Source organism: Botryllus schlosseri, chromosome 5 (genome assembly GCF_051294905.1).
Source record: "Botryllus schlosseri isolate E-star chromosome 5, Bs_hap1, whole genome shotgun sequence".
NCBI classification, from domain to species: domain Eukaryota; kingdom Metazoa; phylum Chordata; class Ascidiacea; order Stolidobranchia; family Styelidae; genus Botryllus; species Botryllus schlosseri.
In genome coordinates, this window is record NC_137240.1 from 10,654,168 (window position 1) to 10,672,579 (window position 18,412).

General features: G+C 38.8%; 1 protein-coding gene across 4 annotated transcripts; it reads left to right on the top strand.

The window, feature by feature from the left end:
* The first annotated feature begins 744 nt into the window (after positions 1-744).
* LOC145438981 (uncharacterized) lies at positions 745-6,864 on the top strand. Of its 4 annotated transcripts, none has more exons than XM_080316390.1 (6): positions 745-1,530; positions 1,615-1,767; positions 1,988-2,146; positions 2,206-2,251; positions 2,312-2,370; positions 3,037-6,864. In XM_080316390.1, exons 1-6 carry the CDS (start codon positions 1,435-1,437, stop codon positions 3,229-3,231), a joined length of 708 nt encoding a protein of 235 aa, XP_080172516.1. In that variant the 5' UTR covers positions 745-1,434; the 3' UTR covers positions 3,232-6,864. The 4 variants fall into 4 exon arrangements, with proteins under 4 accessions (XP_080172516.1, XP_080172515.1, XP_080172514.1 ...); XM_080316389.1 differs by having other exon boundaries at positions 2,771-3,249; XM_080316388.1 differs by having other exon boundaries at positions 2,206-2,370.
* Positions 6,865-18,412: the final 11,548 nt, after the last annotated feature.

The window sequence follows — 18,412 nt, forward strand, 5'->3', positions numbered from 1 at the left end:
ATATTTCTGCCAATGTGCTATTAGCATCACAGTGGTCTTTCTTCCTACTGACCTGACCTCATTCGCATATATTACATTGATATAACACAGGGACCGGCAATTTCACCAGTCGGCGGGCCGGATGTAGGAAAACGAAGTACCCGGCGGTCCAGACTCCGGAATCTATACAATAACCGTGTAATGTGTATTTATCCACCTATACAAGGATTAAATCGTATTTATTGTAAATTTCAAGCTGAAAGCATGGAGGCGATAAACAAATTTTTGAATTTATTGATTGATTGAAATCAATGAGATGTGTGGTTGATCATTCTATCGATTATTCAGGACCTATCATCGGGAATGCATTACCCCAACATATCCGTGAATTGCCATATAATAGATTGGAAAAAGACCTACTCAATTACCTCTTGTCATATTACCGCCGTTGCCCTATCTCGACTAGTCATTGCTTCATTGATCAATTGCTACCATCGTTTATTTTTTCTTTTTCTTTTCCTTTATAACTAACATTTTTACAGCCAGACTATATGGAGTCAAAGTGTACCTGTTTGATGCGTGTGTGATCAGACTAATTGACCTTCACGGCCGTATCGATCATTCCTATCTGATACTGTGCAAGTGTGCATGCATACTTTATGTACCACCATCATTGCCGTCCGTTTGTTATGTATTTTGGTTGAATGAAAATTAGTACAAATCATCGACAGCATGTATTTTATGTTTATTATGAAATTATTCTGCTCATGCTGTAAAAGAGTTTCGTTATTGAAAAATCACTGTAACATTATAAGTATATTATAATTAAACTCATCAGGGCGGCATACAACATTTTATAGTTTACATCCTTAAGCTGAAAAGAGGATGTACCATCAATTAGTACTTACGGATCATGATGACGTGAATATTCCTTATGGGCTCTATCACCAAACTACGACTGAATTGGATATACATAATATCGCGAATGGTCTTATTCAGCAATGTCGCGTGTATGAGTTAGAATTTCGCCAATGCGATCTCAATGAAAACCTCGTAAAGATTCTACTGGATAAAATTCGTGGATTTGAATTTGTGGTAAACGCCTTCACACATTCACTCGTAGTCACTGATCATTATAAATTCACGTTCAATATAAGTATTCAGATACGACTTTAAAAAAACTTTTATCGTAATCGCGTTGTTCCCTATTACTAATGTGTTAAGGCGAGAATTGAAGGTAACGTAGCGAACAATGCTCAATTGCTACTTGTATAGGAATCAGTCTCAATAGCCTTATTAGATAGGCTATAGCTAAAGTTGATCAGTGTTAAACTGTTCATAGCTCATTTAGCATTTTATGTGTGAAGTTTTGCGCTCGTTCAGGTCGAAATAAGAAAACTCAGCGTTACAGCACACGACAACATTGAAAACCTCCTCCCAGTAATATGCGAGTTGATGAAGGAGTGTGGTTCGACGGAGCTCAATCTGGCAGAAAGTGATGGATCCGAAGATTTTCTAATCATTTTGGATCAACTTATCAGGCGGCATCAGGTATTGATGATGATGGGAAAAGCTAGGCGCTAATCTAGTATAGAACCTCTCGAAGTGAGATTTCCTAATACCTCGTTCCCATAGGTGAAATTACGAAACCTCAATCTCAGCTACGGGGAAAACATTAACTTTACGCAACTCGCGACTATTATTTCGAACGATCTAACCTATTTGTCACTTGTGAACTCGCACTTGCAGTCAAAAGATTTCGTTGCTCTACAGCTCAAAAACAGTAAGGTATGTGCGATTATTGCTGGGTATAGTCGTTAATGATCACATTCTGTATGAGCGATTGTACAGAGATGGATGGATAAAGAAAATTCTAGTTTACTCTTAGCACATTTCGCGTATATTATGACGTGAGTGGCTAATCAACATTTTTTTCTGTTATCAGTTTGAAATGTTTTATATCTGATCAATGCTGATCGTAAATTGACAGTTTCCTATATTTGTTCAGCTCCAATATCTTGACATCAGCTACAATCAGCTGGATGAAGAGTGTATGACCGCGCTTCCTGCCTTACTTTGTAAAGACAAAGCGGTTACTCTTATCATGAAGGGGTGTGACCTTACACCAGAGGAAATGCGCGCTTTTGAAAGTTTTGCTTCTATCGAGGTACTCACTCGTTTCTATAGTTTTGTGTGTCATTTTGAAATAAATTACTGTAATTGTAGGTCGAAAACCTTGATCTGAGTTATAATACGGATATGGAACCGACAGGTTTGAAAGAAGTTGGATGCTTTGTAAGAAAGCATAACACGAAAAACGTTCGACTTTCAGCTTGCGAATTGGACGAAGACTCACTAATCTCATTAAATAAAGGTCTCGGAATTCATGAGGTGATCATTTGAACTAGATCCGCTATGTTTGTAACTGAAATAATCAATCACAGTCTAATGCTTATGTGAGTTTCAGTCATACTCAAGCATGACATTTCATCGATCGATAGAACTTTTATCATCAATAAAGTGTTTCTGATCACGTCTGAAAATAAATACTATCACTGCTTCTAAGCAAGAGGTTTTTCAATCGTTCATTCATTTTAAATCTAGTTTAGATGGTTTCTTCAATAACCTTTCGAGCTTCATTATTGTCTTCGGTGTTGCATCAGTTTTGCTATTAGGAGCAGACATCGCGAAAATTGCTCAACTGTTGATAAATAATATTATGACTAATCTATTACAGGTGTCGAGTCATTTGTAGTCTCGTAAAATATTTGAACATTACACCATGTTTTAGCTGCACTCGCTGGATTTAAGTAGAAATCCTGGCATTTCATCCTGCTACAAAACACTAACTAAAGTCCTGTGCAATTCCCGTGTGGAAGAATTTAATCTGAGTAATTGCAAGATGCTTTCCATGCAAATCAGGAATCTGAGCGAAGAGACGGGAAAGCGATGCGCCACAGTAAGATCTTTCTGCTCAATAGTAGATCCCGATGTAGCGATGCAGTTCGTTTCTGTATTTTTTAAATTGATCTAAATCGCCTATTATTCAATGAACAGCTAAAGGCAATCGACCTCAGTGATAGCAACAGAACGATAGTCGACGTGGAATACGTGAATTCCATTCAGAGCTTCGTGAGATATAATCCTGAATGCCGCGAAGTCAAACTAGTCTTACCGCGCTTAAGTGGGGAAGATAGGAAGACCTTGAGAAATCAACTGTACTCACCCTGTAATGGGATATTTTCCGAATAAATATGTATCTAGAGGGAATTAGGCGTTTGTTTTCCTTCACTTGATAATACTTGGCGTGTTTATTTGCCATATTCCATGCAATATTTGATATAATTTGAGCATAACTCTGCTAGGGTTTGCCTAGTGACAGTACTTACTCAAGTTGTTATGGTTACGGTTTAGAGCAGGGGTGGTAAAACTATATATTACTAACCTACGGATAGATACGCAAGTCCCGTCGTTACGCTCCGGCAAGCAGTTACACTTGTTGCTGATCAATCCAAAAGAAGCATAATTGGTGGAGTTATAGCTTGCGACCTGAGAGGTGAAATTTATTGAAACTGGTCTTAATCGAGAGCTACTGTCGCACTGATTCTGAGAATACAAATTAAAATCTTGTCAGGGAAATGGAACCATGTCATACCATCCCTCAAAGTCTGAAAATCGGCATTGCTCTGAACAATCGCTTGACGAAATTGGCCATTGTTATGTTCATGCTGGTGCGGTGGTGCCATTGTTGGAACTATGCCGATTTTCAGATTTTGAGGGATGTTTTGAGGTGGTTCCATATCCCCGGCACGATTTGAATTTGTATTTTCGGAATCAGTGAGGCAGTAGCTCTCGATTAAGACCAGTTTCATTACATTTCAGCCCTCAGGACGCAAGCTATAACTTCACCAATTATGCTTCTTTTGGATTGATCAGCAACAAGTGTAACTGCTTGTCGGAGCGTAACGACGGGACTTGCGTATCTATCCGTAGGTTAGTAATCTATAGTCCAACCGAGGCCAAAGTTCACCGAAAACTCTGCGATTCTGTGATAGGCACAAGCGTGCATAATCTCAGATACCGACAAGCACGCCAGCGGCGTTTTAGTGATGATTTAAATAGCCTTATACTCGACATGAAACAATTATGCAGGTATTAGAATAAGACCCTAATGAGTTGTACTGCGAGTTGGAAATAAGTCCAATATTTGATATAATTTGAGCATAATATTGATTTTGCTCGCTCGACGCGAAATTTCATTAGGTTTTGAATAATATCCAATGGAAAAGTACATTTCAACATTCTATTACCAGTAAATTTCTTCCAAAGTACATGATGTGTTGATTTCCGAGTGACTAAAAAAAGTAAGTATTGAAGGTATTATTTGTCTGATAACTGAAAACTCTAGTCTAAACAGATAATCGCTTGATTAAGTATAGCCCAAGCAGGCGAAACCTATACTTGAGTACTCCAAATATTCAATTATTTCGATATCGAGAGGGTTTGGATGATATCCAATATGTAAGCTCACTATGAAGGATAATTCGTAAAACTCAAATATTTCGCAGTGAAAGTCTGCAGATTCTCGATGTATTTTTGCTATTTTACGATGCGATAAGTCATTCTGCTGTGTGAAAATGCATGATAGGATATAGATGAAACTGACGCTGGTCCTCAAGGCCATTGAAAAAAGTACATTTTAACATTTTAGTAGCAGCAAATTTTTAGTAAAGTGCAAGAAGTGACGATTTCCGAGCGAGTAAATCACCACTCGGCCAACTCAGTAGTTATTTACGGCATTTAGCCTCAGCTATGCGACTGGTATTTAGAGCTAGAAGTGATATCCACTAAGTCATTTGTGTTTTTGTTATTATAGAGCACACGATTGAATCGCTACGACTAACGCATTGCTGTCTAACTCATTGGGGAATAGATTTTTCAACGGTTAAGTATTTAGAGCTAACAATGTGGTATGGGATCCACTAAGTTCGAACAATTGCGTTTTGTTATTGTCGAATACCGCGCACCTATTGCGATATCAGCTCTCCGCATTTTGTTGTATTTAGGGCTATTGCACAAGCTATCTTTAATATGCTGCAATATATACACATACAGGTTCGGACTTGTCTAGGGTATTCACTTCCCGTCCACTAGCTTTTCAAGAGGCATTGATAAGCGCGCGTATTCAATTACCTAATCGATGGATGAACATTCCTGACAAAGGCATAGATGTCCCCAGGGAACCAACCTAACTTCGCTTCTATTATTTTTACATTGTTTGCAAAGCACGGTATTTTATAATTCCATGAGACTTCAGTAGTTCTAGAATCCTGAATTAATGAGAGTTGAATAAACCTCACAATGATAAGATATTCAGTAATAATATAGAAATTGGCTTATATTGTGAATATCTTATCATTGTGAAATTAGCAATTATCTCATGTTGTTGATGAAAATGATCAGCTTACGTTCTTACTTGCAGGCGTCCAGATGTAACCGTTCTAGTATATTTACATATCTTTCTATGGAGACAGCGTTAATTTTTCATTCTTGACTTAACGTATAAATAACCTACTTGTATACATTAAATGAAAGTATTTATGAGACATCGTAGCAACGCACATATTGTATGTTATCTATTTATTTCGCGATAATCGATTACTACTACTACATTTATCAGAGTACACTCTGTTAGGGTTTGCCTAGTGACAGTACTTACTCAAGTCGATTTTGTAAAAAACTTTTATACTGGGAATTTTGTAAAATAAATACCAATTTTTTAAATCGTCGAACACTTTACATCAAATTTAGTAAAGTAGATAGAAACTACTTTTTCCAAAGTACTAAAGACCTTTACACTACAGTTTTGTAAAATAAATCCTAATACAACGTAAGATGATCATTTTCATCAACAACACGAGATAATTGCTAATTTCACAATGATAAGATATTCACAATATTAGCCAATTTTTTATATTATTACTTTGTTAGATTTAATATTAAAATTATTTTTAATAATCATTGAAATCGTGTAGATTATAACAGTGAACGTCTTTTGTACAAACTAATTCATCAACTATACAAGATAATCGATAATTTACCTAAAAATCAATAAGATATTCACAAAGCAACAATATTATTAAAAAGATGTTCAGTTCACCCGTTATAAGCTACAATGATTTCAATGAATAATGAAAAAAACATTATTAATAATTGTTGTTTCAAAGTTAGAACCAAAGTAATAATATTCAAAAAGTGGAATATTTGAAAATATTTAAATCATGCTTTGGTGCTTATAATAACGTAAGCTGATCATTTTCATCAACAACATGAGATAATTTCGAAACTGCAGACGATCAGCTGATCGATACTCGACAAGTACATGTGTTTCCAACGAATGGTGCAATACAAAGATTCAAAGCCAGTTTAACTCATAATGGGAAGCTCGTTGCGTATTACACTCGAGAAGGTATCGAATACTTTCAGCAAATCAATCTCGCTGATGAATATATATTATATTCTCCGTCTAACGTCGTCGATGACGTAGAAAATTCACCACTGGGGTGGATTTTACAAGAAACATCGCGTTACATTGCACCGAATGGTCAAATACAGCCTATGGATCGCGCTAAAGCGGGATTTCCAAATGGCTATGGTAACTTTGCTGGGTATTCGAATGGTGGCATGTCGAATGCCAATGCAAGTTTCCGGAATGTTGGCAATGCTAATGGAGCCTTTGCAAATAGCAATACGCAATACGGCAATCGTAGATGGATGCCAAACAATTCTAAGCAATTTTGAATTGTCTCGGAAGCGCGCTGAATGCGATATCAATTGTATTAGTTTTATTGCTATGTGCGTGGAAATAAAAGCTTCCTGTGATTATGATTGTTGTGTTCAATGATTTTCAGTGCTGATAGACTTACATCAAGATAGCATACGAGGTGATTTAATTGCTCAGCCCTGTAGAGCAGCTTTGTGTTTATAAGCAGGTCACTCAAGTTTAGTACTCTCCGTATTTAGAGGTTATTGCACAATCTATCTCGAATATGCTGCAATATAGACAGGTTCAGACTTGTCTATTCACTTCCGTTGAGTGACTTTTATAACAATCAAATACACATGTGCAGTTTATTAATAACGAACAAGCACATTTACTAATCGTTCAGAACAAGGCATAAAGCTTCTTTGAGATCTTGACACACTTTTTTGATATCAGAATCCCTTTTTTGATTTGCGATGTAAAAGCAATAACAGTTTCGCATACATGAGCATATGATTACGAATAAACCGATATTGAAGTCTTCTGAGAGCATCGTCATTATTCTCTAGTCCACGCAATTTCCCTCTTAGTACGTTATGTCTTTCAACAGAGCATTTGAATTGCTATTTGAAAGTATCTGACAACTGTGAACTAATTCTTCAAGTTTGTTCATTGTGGCGCAACGACCATTTTTACGAATCCATAACTGTATCATTTGATATCGTTGCTCGGTTAAGTTATAGCAATCCATGTATTGACATTCGGCAATTTCATTGTCAGATAGCTCAAGTTTTTCGCGTGCAAACCTATACCAGTTCATCAGGTCAATTCGATCCATTATGACGTATATATCATTAGCAGTAATCTTTGACATATTCAATCTACAGCGTACAGCGAATAATCATGTAATAAATATTATACGTTATATATTGCCTTGCACTTGCTTCAACTGCAATAACAAAGGCGATCAATGCAATGTTGACGTAATCATATCTCAGCGTTACGTGAACTAAGCAAAGTCGCTCTCGTAATATCTAAAGTAATCGCATGTGACGTAATCATGAACATGCTGCAATACGCAATTGAAAGTAATCAACTTACGCAATGACGTAATAAATATCTCAGCGTTACTGGACTGGAACTATGTCATCTCTCACACAACCAAAACCTCTCTCGTATTGGAACCACACCCACATCGTTCTGCATTCTGATTGGCTAACAGATGTCACGTGATCAAATACTCGACGGTGATTGGGGCGCGTCCCGTTACTGTGTATAATACTACTAACGTCCATCCAAGATACATGCGCACCATTTGAAGTGGAGAAGGCCATTTCTTTGAATTCTTCAGACGAGTGTTCATGGTCGTGCCACAATGATCTCGCAAAAGCGTAGACCTGATTTAGCTGACTCATATCGATATCTCTTTCCAACACCCCATTTTTCAAATTATCAAGCCGACAAAGGATAGCACCTTCGGATACGTCGTCATCGACTGTGACACCGCGAAATTTCAAATGTGCCGCAGCTTTTTTGGACACGTAGTATCCCGAAGCCCGTCGTTTACGTTTCTTGAATACTGATTTGATGAGTTGATGATTTGGATCGGGATTTTTAGCATTCGATGAAGACGTTCTCTGAAACCTGTTTTTCGTTTTATTTGATTTCTCGTTGGGACTTTTTCTGTAACCTTTATGGAAAACGGTATCGCAATATATTTCGCAAGACCTTGACACTTCGTTGCGATATTTTAGAATAAATTTATCCAAAGAGCATTTCGATGTGGTATTGTCAAAGTATATATTTTTCAATTGGAAAAAATGTTCCTCAATTATTCCTTGGGTTCGATTGTTTTTACATATCGACTGTATTCCCTTTTCATTACTTTGCTTTTCAAGATTGTTGTAGAATTTGGAATATTTTGCATAAATAGCAGCGACAGAATTTTCATTAACGTGTCGCGATAAATCACCAAGCAAAAGGCCGGACGTTGCTGCGAGTTTTGGAAAGAGTATCGACATTAATTTTTCCATAAAACTGTCGGAGAAGTATGCATTTTCTTCGGGGAATTTTTCTCTGCTATTTCCGTTTCTGTATGATTCACTGACCTTGAATTCGTTGATCATTTTCTCATATCGTAAATAGAAAGGCGACTTGAGCTCCTGTTTTCTGTCCAACGATGCAACATTCGAGAAAAAATCTTCATCATTGCCGAAATCGTCGCAGTCTTCTTCATACGTCAAGTCGCGTGATCTGTCAATACTTTCGTGTTCTTTTAGACGTCGATAGCACGATACCACATCTGGAGTGTTTTGTCTTGAAAGGAGCATAGTGCATAAGTTGAGTATTATGAAGTCTAGCTCGTCCATAGTGGTAGCCATAAACAATAAACTGACCCAGTGCATTGCATCCTTACGCATATGCTTCTTGTAATATTTATTACACATCCGTGACGCAGCCTTCATACAGTGACTCAAACAATTCAACACGAAACTGTGATCAAGATCGTGCTCCTGGGCATTGCCAGTCGCAATGCGGTACACCCTTTCGTAATATTGTAACCTGGTTTCCCTGCAATACACCCATAACACTGAATTCCATAGAGCAAGAGCCCCATCGATCAAAAATAGTCTAGGAATCGCTTTTGGGGGAGCAGCATCCTTGAAACGCTGTAGAAATGTTACAATACTTGTAGTCGTGTGTGATGCTGTTACAAAAGTAGCAACAGGCAATCCAGGATAACCCTCATATGGACATCGCACAAGCAATGAATAAATTTGGTATGCAGGGTGGCCGGAGCGAGAGCGAATTATTCCTGATGAACTGTCAAAATAAACTCCGTCCTTCCGACATAACTCCGCAAATAGTTTAACCTGGTCTTCGCTGAATAGAGTTGCTCCTGGTTCAGGAAATCCATCCCAGTGGCGCAAAAAGTTAGAACCGTCGTTTTTACATTCATTGGCCAAGATTCGCAGATTTTGAAGGACATCATGTTCCCAGTTTTGAGGCAATCCAATACTACTCTTTAACTGCCTGAGAACAGATGTAGATGGGGCATTTGTATGCGAGCCACAAATTCTCTCAGTTTCTGACAATTGACCCCTTAAATCCCTGTGGACTTTTGTTGCCGATCTACCTTCAAGGCGTTCTCTTAGTAATTCGATTTGCGGCCCTCGGACGGGTCGCGATCGAATGCATGTTATTTTGTGGTCGCGTGTACCGCTCAAATCAAGCTCGCAAACTACATTTTGCGGTTTACTAAATATGTCGATGGTTCCATGGAGCCCACATCCACAGCAAGAATGATGTATGCATCTTAGCGTGATGTAACCTTCGTGGTAAAGATTTGTGCTTTCGAGGCTGAATCCACTGCGTGGCGCTTTAAGATAGTGGTAGTGGACTACTGGCACACATTTGTCGTAAACTGATCTAACGACATCAAACAGGGGCAAGTAATAATGTGAATCTTTATGGAATCTATGCGGCGAGCGATCTTTACAAATTTTAAGCCACTCCTCTATTGTCATGCACCATGTATGCGAAAGTTGAACATTCTCTTTCTCAATTGTCACGTCGTTTGATTCAAGATTCCCTAATTGCTGTAGAACGCTCATTGTCACACATGGACTACTGTTTCCGTCGTTTTCTGTTTCGCCGAGTGATAAAGTCGGCTCAGGGTCTGAATCTGCTTGGGACTGTTCCGTGTGTGGGTTTACGATTGTGTTGCAATGTTCTCCAGAAGGGCTGTTATGTAGGCTCGGCAAGGTGTGCTCGATTTCAAGATCTACTTCAGTTTCACGTTCCATACTTGTCTCCAAGTTGTGCGCAGGAGATTGATTCATCAGCAGACTTGAGCTTGAACCAGTTTTGTTATAGTGGCGGAATATGTATCCAAGGGGATTTATGAGGTCGGCAACGGGCTCTGCATCCTCGCATATGAGATTGCATCGTCGCCATTGGATATCATCAAACGTGATTTCTAGACTATTCTTACCGAACACGCATGAAGGGTGGAACCACGAATTACATCTTTCGCACTGCACCATGAAATCCCCTTCCTTATAAGGCATCTGGCATATGCAATGTAGCTCGGCATCACGCACTATGGAACTGTGACTCGCAGTGATGCCATCGTCTGCAACGGTAGCTTCTTGGGTAATTCCATATTGGACGCTATCAGACTCTGTTTGTTCACATGTCTGGGTTTTGCTTCCAACAATTGTCTCAGCTTGTATATTCTTATCATTTATTTCCCCACAATCATTCGAAATTTCAGTCAGATCAATGGATGCTTTTGTTGTTGTAACATCTGGTGAAAGCTGAACAGTGTTTACGTTATTGCATAAATGATCATCTGTTAGTAGGCTCTCAAAATCATCATTGCTTTTACGAAGCACAGCGGTTATATCCCGACCACGTAGAATTTTACTAACATTCCGTCCACAAATCTTGAGGTGGTTGCTCGAAAGGTACTTTTTGGCAGCACAAATGTGATCGGTAGACGTTATTCGGCCTGTCCTCACCATTGCTTCTAGCGCAGTTCTGTTATTTTTAACCAGGTTTGCTAACCTTTTTAACCGGTCTTTATACTTTTTCCAATATTTAGTTTGTAATAAGAAGTTCGTCATTTCGGTAGAATTGAAGTGCGCGAGGATTGTTATGTCATGTTCCACGCAATACTTCGCGACTGCCTTCACAATTTTCTGATCTCGCCGGCCCTGTCCACCGCCTGTTCGACTTACCAGCTCCGTTCGGCGCCTGGAATGAGAATAATCGTTACTTGGAAGAAGTATAATGTTCCACAACAATTTCAAAACAAGACCCGATACTAAACTATCATGTCGGTTTGTCGGTAGGTCGGTTTTGCAGATACGGCTATGTTATATATAGTCAAATGATATTGATATCCCCCGAACGTATCAGACTAAACTAAAAGCATAATATATTTTGTGAGACGCACACTCGCACACGGATCCAAGTCAAACGTTGATGCTAGGCTAGGAGTATCTTGTGCAATGTGCAGTTTGAAAGTACGTACTCCTCAAATAAAACGTGAAATACCATTCGAAACATTCGTTTTCCTAAATACGAACTCGCCGACGGTTCCGACTCGACTCGCCGACTCGTCGCGTGTAAAGAATCTATTTTGTTAATAAATTAGGACTTGATTTCTCCGCCATTGACAAGAATATTCAAAATTGAAATAAACCAGATTTTTTTCAGGCTGACACTCGTTAGGGGTAATCGTCAGCACCTAGTATAGAGAATTGAAAATATCATTGTGTATCGACAATCGTTCAGCAAATATGACGTTACCGGCGTGTAATTTCTCTTAGCTGACCAGCACGTGTTATGACTTTCAGTAAAAAGCATATGATCGATGAGTAGGGTTGGTTTTAAAGCAGTTTAACTATATCAACTGATTATCTCGAACTCTCCACATTCGTTTGAAGATAATAGCAACTATGGCATAACAATTACTTCGCTTCACTGGCACGGCATCTATAATAAGTAACAACCTGCTGTGATTCGTATCTCAAAAGAGTATAATCTGATTGAACAACTCTGTCAAAGCTCAGAAACGGGATAAACAAATATCCAGCCGAATCATGGCCTACATTTTGATTTGATGCGACTCGCTCATTTTGAATAGTTATAGCATGCACCAGAAGTGTCAAACATACGGCCTGTCATAGATGATTTCATTCGGCCCGCGAAGCAATTCTAAGTATAGATTGAAAAATGCCTGTATAATCCAGCACATTTCTTACAATTGTTGAGATTTTTAGTAAGAAATACTTCCAGTTAATAGTCCGTCAAGACAGTACATGTCGAGTGTGTTAAAAGGCCACATTATAACCACCCGACGGCCATGGTTTCTAGTCATCATTAGAAGAAGGTCGCTGACATTGACTAGGGATGGGCACAATGATTCGAGTACTCGAATCTGAATCGAGTAATCATTTTGATGATTCGAGTCGAGTAGTAGAATAATATTTTTTCTAATACTGAAATCATACGCTCTACGCAACTGAGAGTTAATATATTAACGAGAATTAAATTTACGATACGATTTTCCACTGTGGTGGCCTTGAATCCTTGATTTTCCGTATCGCAGCATACTAACAACGTTACTAGAAATAGCACATTAACGAAGTCATGATAATGCCACAACATTATCATGAAATGCAATGAAATTGGTATGGTCGAAAAATATACCTGAGTATCTTTAATGTGATGAATAACAGGCATTATACCAAAACTTGACATTGGCCAATTCCCACCCCCGTTTCATGACAGCATGCGCGCTCAGAATGATAAGTACTATGATGAAGCATTCAATTTGAAGAAACCTATCAGTTATGTGGCGTCTCCTCAACCTGACCATAATTCCTGTATTTGCGACCACATGTCGAGGGACCGTACTGAGTCAATCACGTACCGTTCGCCCGGGATCGGGTCACGACGAAACGAGAGAATCTGTATGATACGTAACTAACTACGTTGCTAAAAACTTTGCAAGTATTTGTGAACGATGTATCTACGAGTGATTATGGCTTACCAGCATCTTTGAGTTAATAGAGATTATTTTTGGAATTCCGTTATAATATCAATACTGGCATGTCTATTTCCTGAAAAATGACCCATTTCATTGGATTCTGGTGGGTCCCCTATTGTGTTCCGAAGGCTGAAATACTTTTAGGGGTAATGTTGGGATACTCCTCTCAACTTGTAGCATAATGTAGTTACGCCTTTGACGCCGCAGGGTAATGAAAATTAGGTTTGTAATTCCGTTATAATATCAATACTGGCATGTCCATTTCCTGAAAAATGACCCATTTCATTGGATTCTGGTGGGTCCCCTATTGTGTTCCGAAGGCTTAAATATTTCTGGGGGTAATGTTGGGATACTCCTCTTGACTTGTAGCAATATGTAGTTACGCCTTTGACGCCGCACGATAGTGAAAATGATTTTTGGAATTCCGTTATAGTAGCAATACTGATATGTCAATTTCCTGAAAAATGACCCATTTCATCGGATTCTGGTGGGTCTCCTATTATGTTCCGAAGGCTGAAATACTTTTAGGGGTAATGTTGGGTTACTCCTCTCAACTTGTAGCATAATGTAGTTACGCCTTTGACGCCGCAGGGTAATGAAAATTAGGTTTGTAATTCCGTTATAATATCAATACTGGTATGTCTTTCTCCTGAACAATGACCCATTTCATCGGATTCTGGTGGGTCTCCTATTGTGTTCCGAAGGCTGAAATACTTTTAGGGGTAATGTTGGGTTACTCCTCTCAACTTGTAGCATAATGTAGTTACGCCTTTGACGCCGCAGGGTAATGAAAATTAGGTTTGTAATTCCGTTATAATATCAATACTGGCATGTCCATTTCCTGAAAAATGACCCATTTCATTGGATTCTGGTGGGTCCCCTATTGTGTTCCGAAGGCTTAAATATTTTTGGGGGTAATGTTGGGATACTCCTCTTGACTTGTAGCAATATGTAGTTACGCCTTTGACGCCGCACGATAGTGAAAATGATTTTTGGAATTCCGTTATAGTAGCAATACTGATATGTCAATTTCCTGAAAAATGACCCATTTCATCGGATTCTGGTGGGTCTTCTATTATGTTCCGAAGGCTGAAATACTTTTAGGGGTAATGTTGGATTACTCCTCTCAACTTGTAGCATAATGTAGTTACGCCTTTGACGCCGCAGGGTAATGAAAATTAGGTTTGTAATTCCGTTATAATATCAATACTGGTATGTCTTTCTCCTGAAAAATGACCCATTTCATCGGATTCTGGTGGGTCCCCTCTTGTGTTCCGAAGTCTGAAATACTTTTAGGGGTAATGTTGGGTTACTCCTCTCAACTTGTAGCATAATGTAGTTACGCCTTTGACGCCGCAGGGTAATGAAAATTAGGTTTGTAATTCCGTTATAATATCAATACTGGTATGTCTTTCTCCTGAAAAATGACCCATTTCATCGGATTCTGGTGGGTCTCCTATTGTGTTCCGAAGGCTGAAATACTTTTAGGGGTAATGTTGGGTTACTCCTCTCAACTTGTAGCATAATGTAGTTACGCCTTTGACGCCGCAGGGTAATGAAAATTAGGTTTGTAATTCCGTTATAATATCAATACTGGCATGTCCATTTCCTGAAAAATGACCCATTTCATTGGATTCTGGTGGGTCCCCTATTGTGTTCCGAAGTCTGAAATACTTTTAGGGGAAATGTTGGGATAGTCCTCTCAACTTGTAGCAATATGTAGTTACGCCTTTGACGCCGCGGGGTAGTGAAAATGATTTTTGGAATTCCGTTATAATATCAATACTGGTATGTCTATTTATTGAAAAATGATCCATTTCATTGGATTCTGGTGGGTCCCCTATTGTGTTCCGAAGGCTGAAATACTTTTAGGGGTAATGTTGGGATACTCCTCTCAACTTGTAGCATAATGTAGTTACGCCTTTGACGCCGCAGGGTAGTGAAAATTAGGTTTGTAATTCCGTTATAATATCAATACTGGTATGTCTTTCTCCTGAAAAATGACCCATTTCATCGGATTCTGGTGGGTCTCCTATTGTGTTCCGAAGGCTGAAATACTTTTAGGGGTAATGTTGGGTTACTCCTCTCAACTTGTAGCATAATGTAGTTACGCCTTTGACGCCGCAGGGTAGTGAAAATTAGGTTTGTAATTCCGTTATAATATCAATACTGGCATGTCCATTTCCTGAAAAATGACTCATTTCATTGGATTCTGGTGGGTCCCCTATTGTGTTCCGAAGGCTTAAATATTTTTGGGGGTAATGTTGGGATACTCCTCTTGACTTGTAGCAATATGTAGTTACGCCTTTGACGCCGCACGATAGTGAAAATAATTTTTGGAATTCCGTTATAGTATCAATACTGATATGTCAATTTCCTGAAAAATGACCCATTTCATCGGATTCTGGTGGGTCCCCTCTTGTGTTCCGAAGTCTGAAATACTTTTAGGGGTAATGTTGGGTTACTCCTCTCAACTTGTAGCAATATGTAGTTACGCCTTTGACGCCGCAGGGTAGTGAAAATAATTTTTGAAATTCCGTTATAATATCAATACTGGTAAAGTGTATCTATCTGTAACCACCAATTAGTGCCTATACCTGGCAACCGCTTTTTTTGAAGAATTTTGTGATCTGGCAACCCATATCCCAGTTAATTCTAAATTTTACATACGGAAAAATCGCGTGATTTACAGGTACATTCACAATGATTCACCCGGTCATCATATTTCTGCAAATGTGCTATTAGCATCACAGTGGTGGAAGAAAGATATACACTGCTATCATCGTAGCACGATTTTCATATAAACGGAAATAAAAAATGATTCACCATGAACATAAATATACAAAATGTGATAAATCTAGAATAGTAGGACTACTATAAGTAGTTTCTCGACTAAGATATAGCTGAATAAACTAGCACTGTCGTTTTAAGTCAACAGAAATCACATCCACATAGATAAAGAAATCAATAGGCCTAAATTGCGATTATCAGCCGCCCCTATGTACCATTTTCAAAGTTCATTTAGCAAAACCCCGGACAGTTTCCCGAGGACCAATCTGATTTTAATATACACGAATGATCATAAACGTTGATATAAAAGTAAATTAGAACAATTCTAGGTCCGACACCATGTTCAAATATCACTTTGAAGTGGGCCTATCAATACGCATAAATTACGATTATCAGCCTCGCCTATGTACCATTTTCAAAGTTCATTAAGCAACACCCCGGAAAGTTTCCCGAGGACCAATCTGGTTTTAATATACTCGAATGATCATAAACGTTGATATAAAAGTAAAGTAGAACAATTCTAGGTCCGACACCATGTCCAACTATCACTTTGAAGTGGGCCTATCACACGCGTAAATTGCAATTATCAGCCGCCCCTATGTACCATTTTCAAAGTTCATTTAGCAAAACCCCGGACAGTTTCCCGAGGACCAATCTGATTTTAATATACTCGAATGATCATAAACGTTGATATAAAAGTAAATTAGAACAATTCTAGGTCCGACACCATGTCCAAATATCACTTTGAAGTGGGCCTATCAATACGCATAAATTACGATTATCAGCCTCGCCTATGTACCATTTTCAAAGTTCATTAAGCAACACCCCGGAAAGTTTCCCGAGGACCAATCTGGTTTTAATATACTCGAATGATCATAAACGTTGATATAAAAGTAAAGTAGAACAATTCTAGGTCCGACACCATGTCCAACTATCACTTTGAAGTGGGCCTATCAGACGCGTAAATTGCAATTATCAGCTGCGCCTATGTACAATTTTCAAAGTTCATTAAGCAACACCCCGGACAGTTTCCCGAGGACCAATCTGGTTTTAATATATTCAAATGATCATAAACGTTGAAATAAAAGTAAATTCAAACAATTCCAGGTCCGACACGATGTCCAACTATCACTTTGAAGTGGGCCTATCAGACGCGTGAATTGCAATTATCAGCTGCGCCTATGTACAATTTTCAAAGTTCATTAAGCAACACCCCGGAAAGTTTCCCGAGGGCCAATCTGGTTTTAATATACTCCAATGATCATAAACGTTGAAATAGAAGTAAATTCGAACAATTCCAGGTCCGACACGATGTCCAACTATCACTTTGAAGTGGGCCTATCAGACGCGTGAATTGCAATTATCAGCCTCGCCTATGTACCATTTTCAGAGTTCATTAAGCAAAACCCCGGAAAGTTTCCCGAGGACCAATCTGGTTTTAATATACTCGAATGATCATAAACGTTGAAATAAACGTAAATTAGAACAAATCTAGGTCCGACACGATGTCCAACTATCACTTTGAAGTGGGCCTATCAATACGCATAAATTGCGATTATCAGCCGCGTCTATGTACCATTTTCAAAGTTCATTTAGCAATACCCCGGACAGTTTCCCGAGGACGAATATGGTTTTAATATACTTCAATGATGATAAAGGTTGATTTGAAAGTAAATTAAGACATTTCTAGGTCCGACATGATGTCCAACTATCACTTTGTAGTTGGCCTATCAATACGCCTAAATATTGATTATCAGCCGCGTCTATTTACCATTTTCAAAGTTCATTTAGCAATACCCCGGACAGTTTCCCGAGGACGAATATGGTTTTAATATACTTCAATGATGATAAAGGTTGATTTGAAAGTAAATTAGGACATTTCTAGGCCCGACATGATGTACGGGTCTGACTTATTTTCCATCCCCTCCCCATGGCGGCCCAAATCATCGATCATCAGATTTGATGTTGCGGCGATTCTGCTGAGTACTGTTTTTACAATCGTCTCGCAAAAACTAGGCGAGAAGTATGGGTTTTTGCCTGAAGAAGTGAAAGCATTTTGGTCCTGTAACGACTTTTGGTGCGCGTAATGCTTTTTCATAAGGGTATGATATCTTATGTAAAATGGCGATCTGCTTTCTTGCCTGTAATCAATGGTTTTCAGACCGAGTTGAAATATTGTATCATCTGCAACCGATGCGCATTCTGCCTCATTAGGTGGACCTACTTGCAAGCACGAGCTGGAGCAGATAGCTCCATGGTGTTTGTGCAGGATGTTAAAATGATTTTGAACAGAATCCACCAAATATGGGCAGAGCAACACC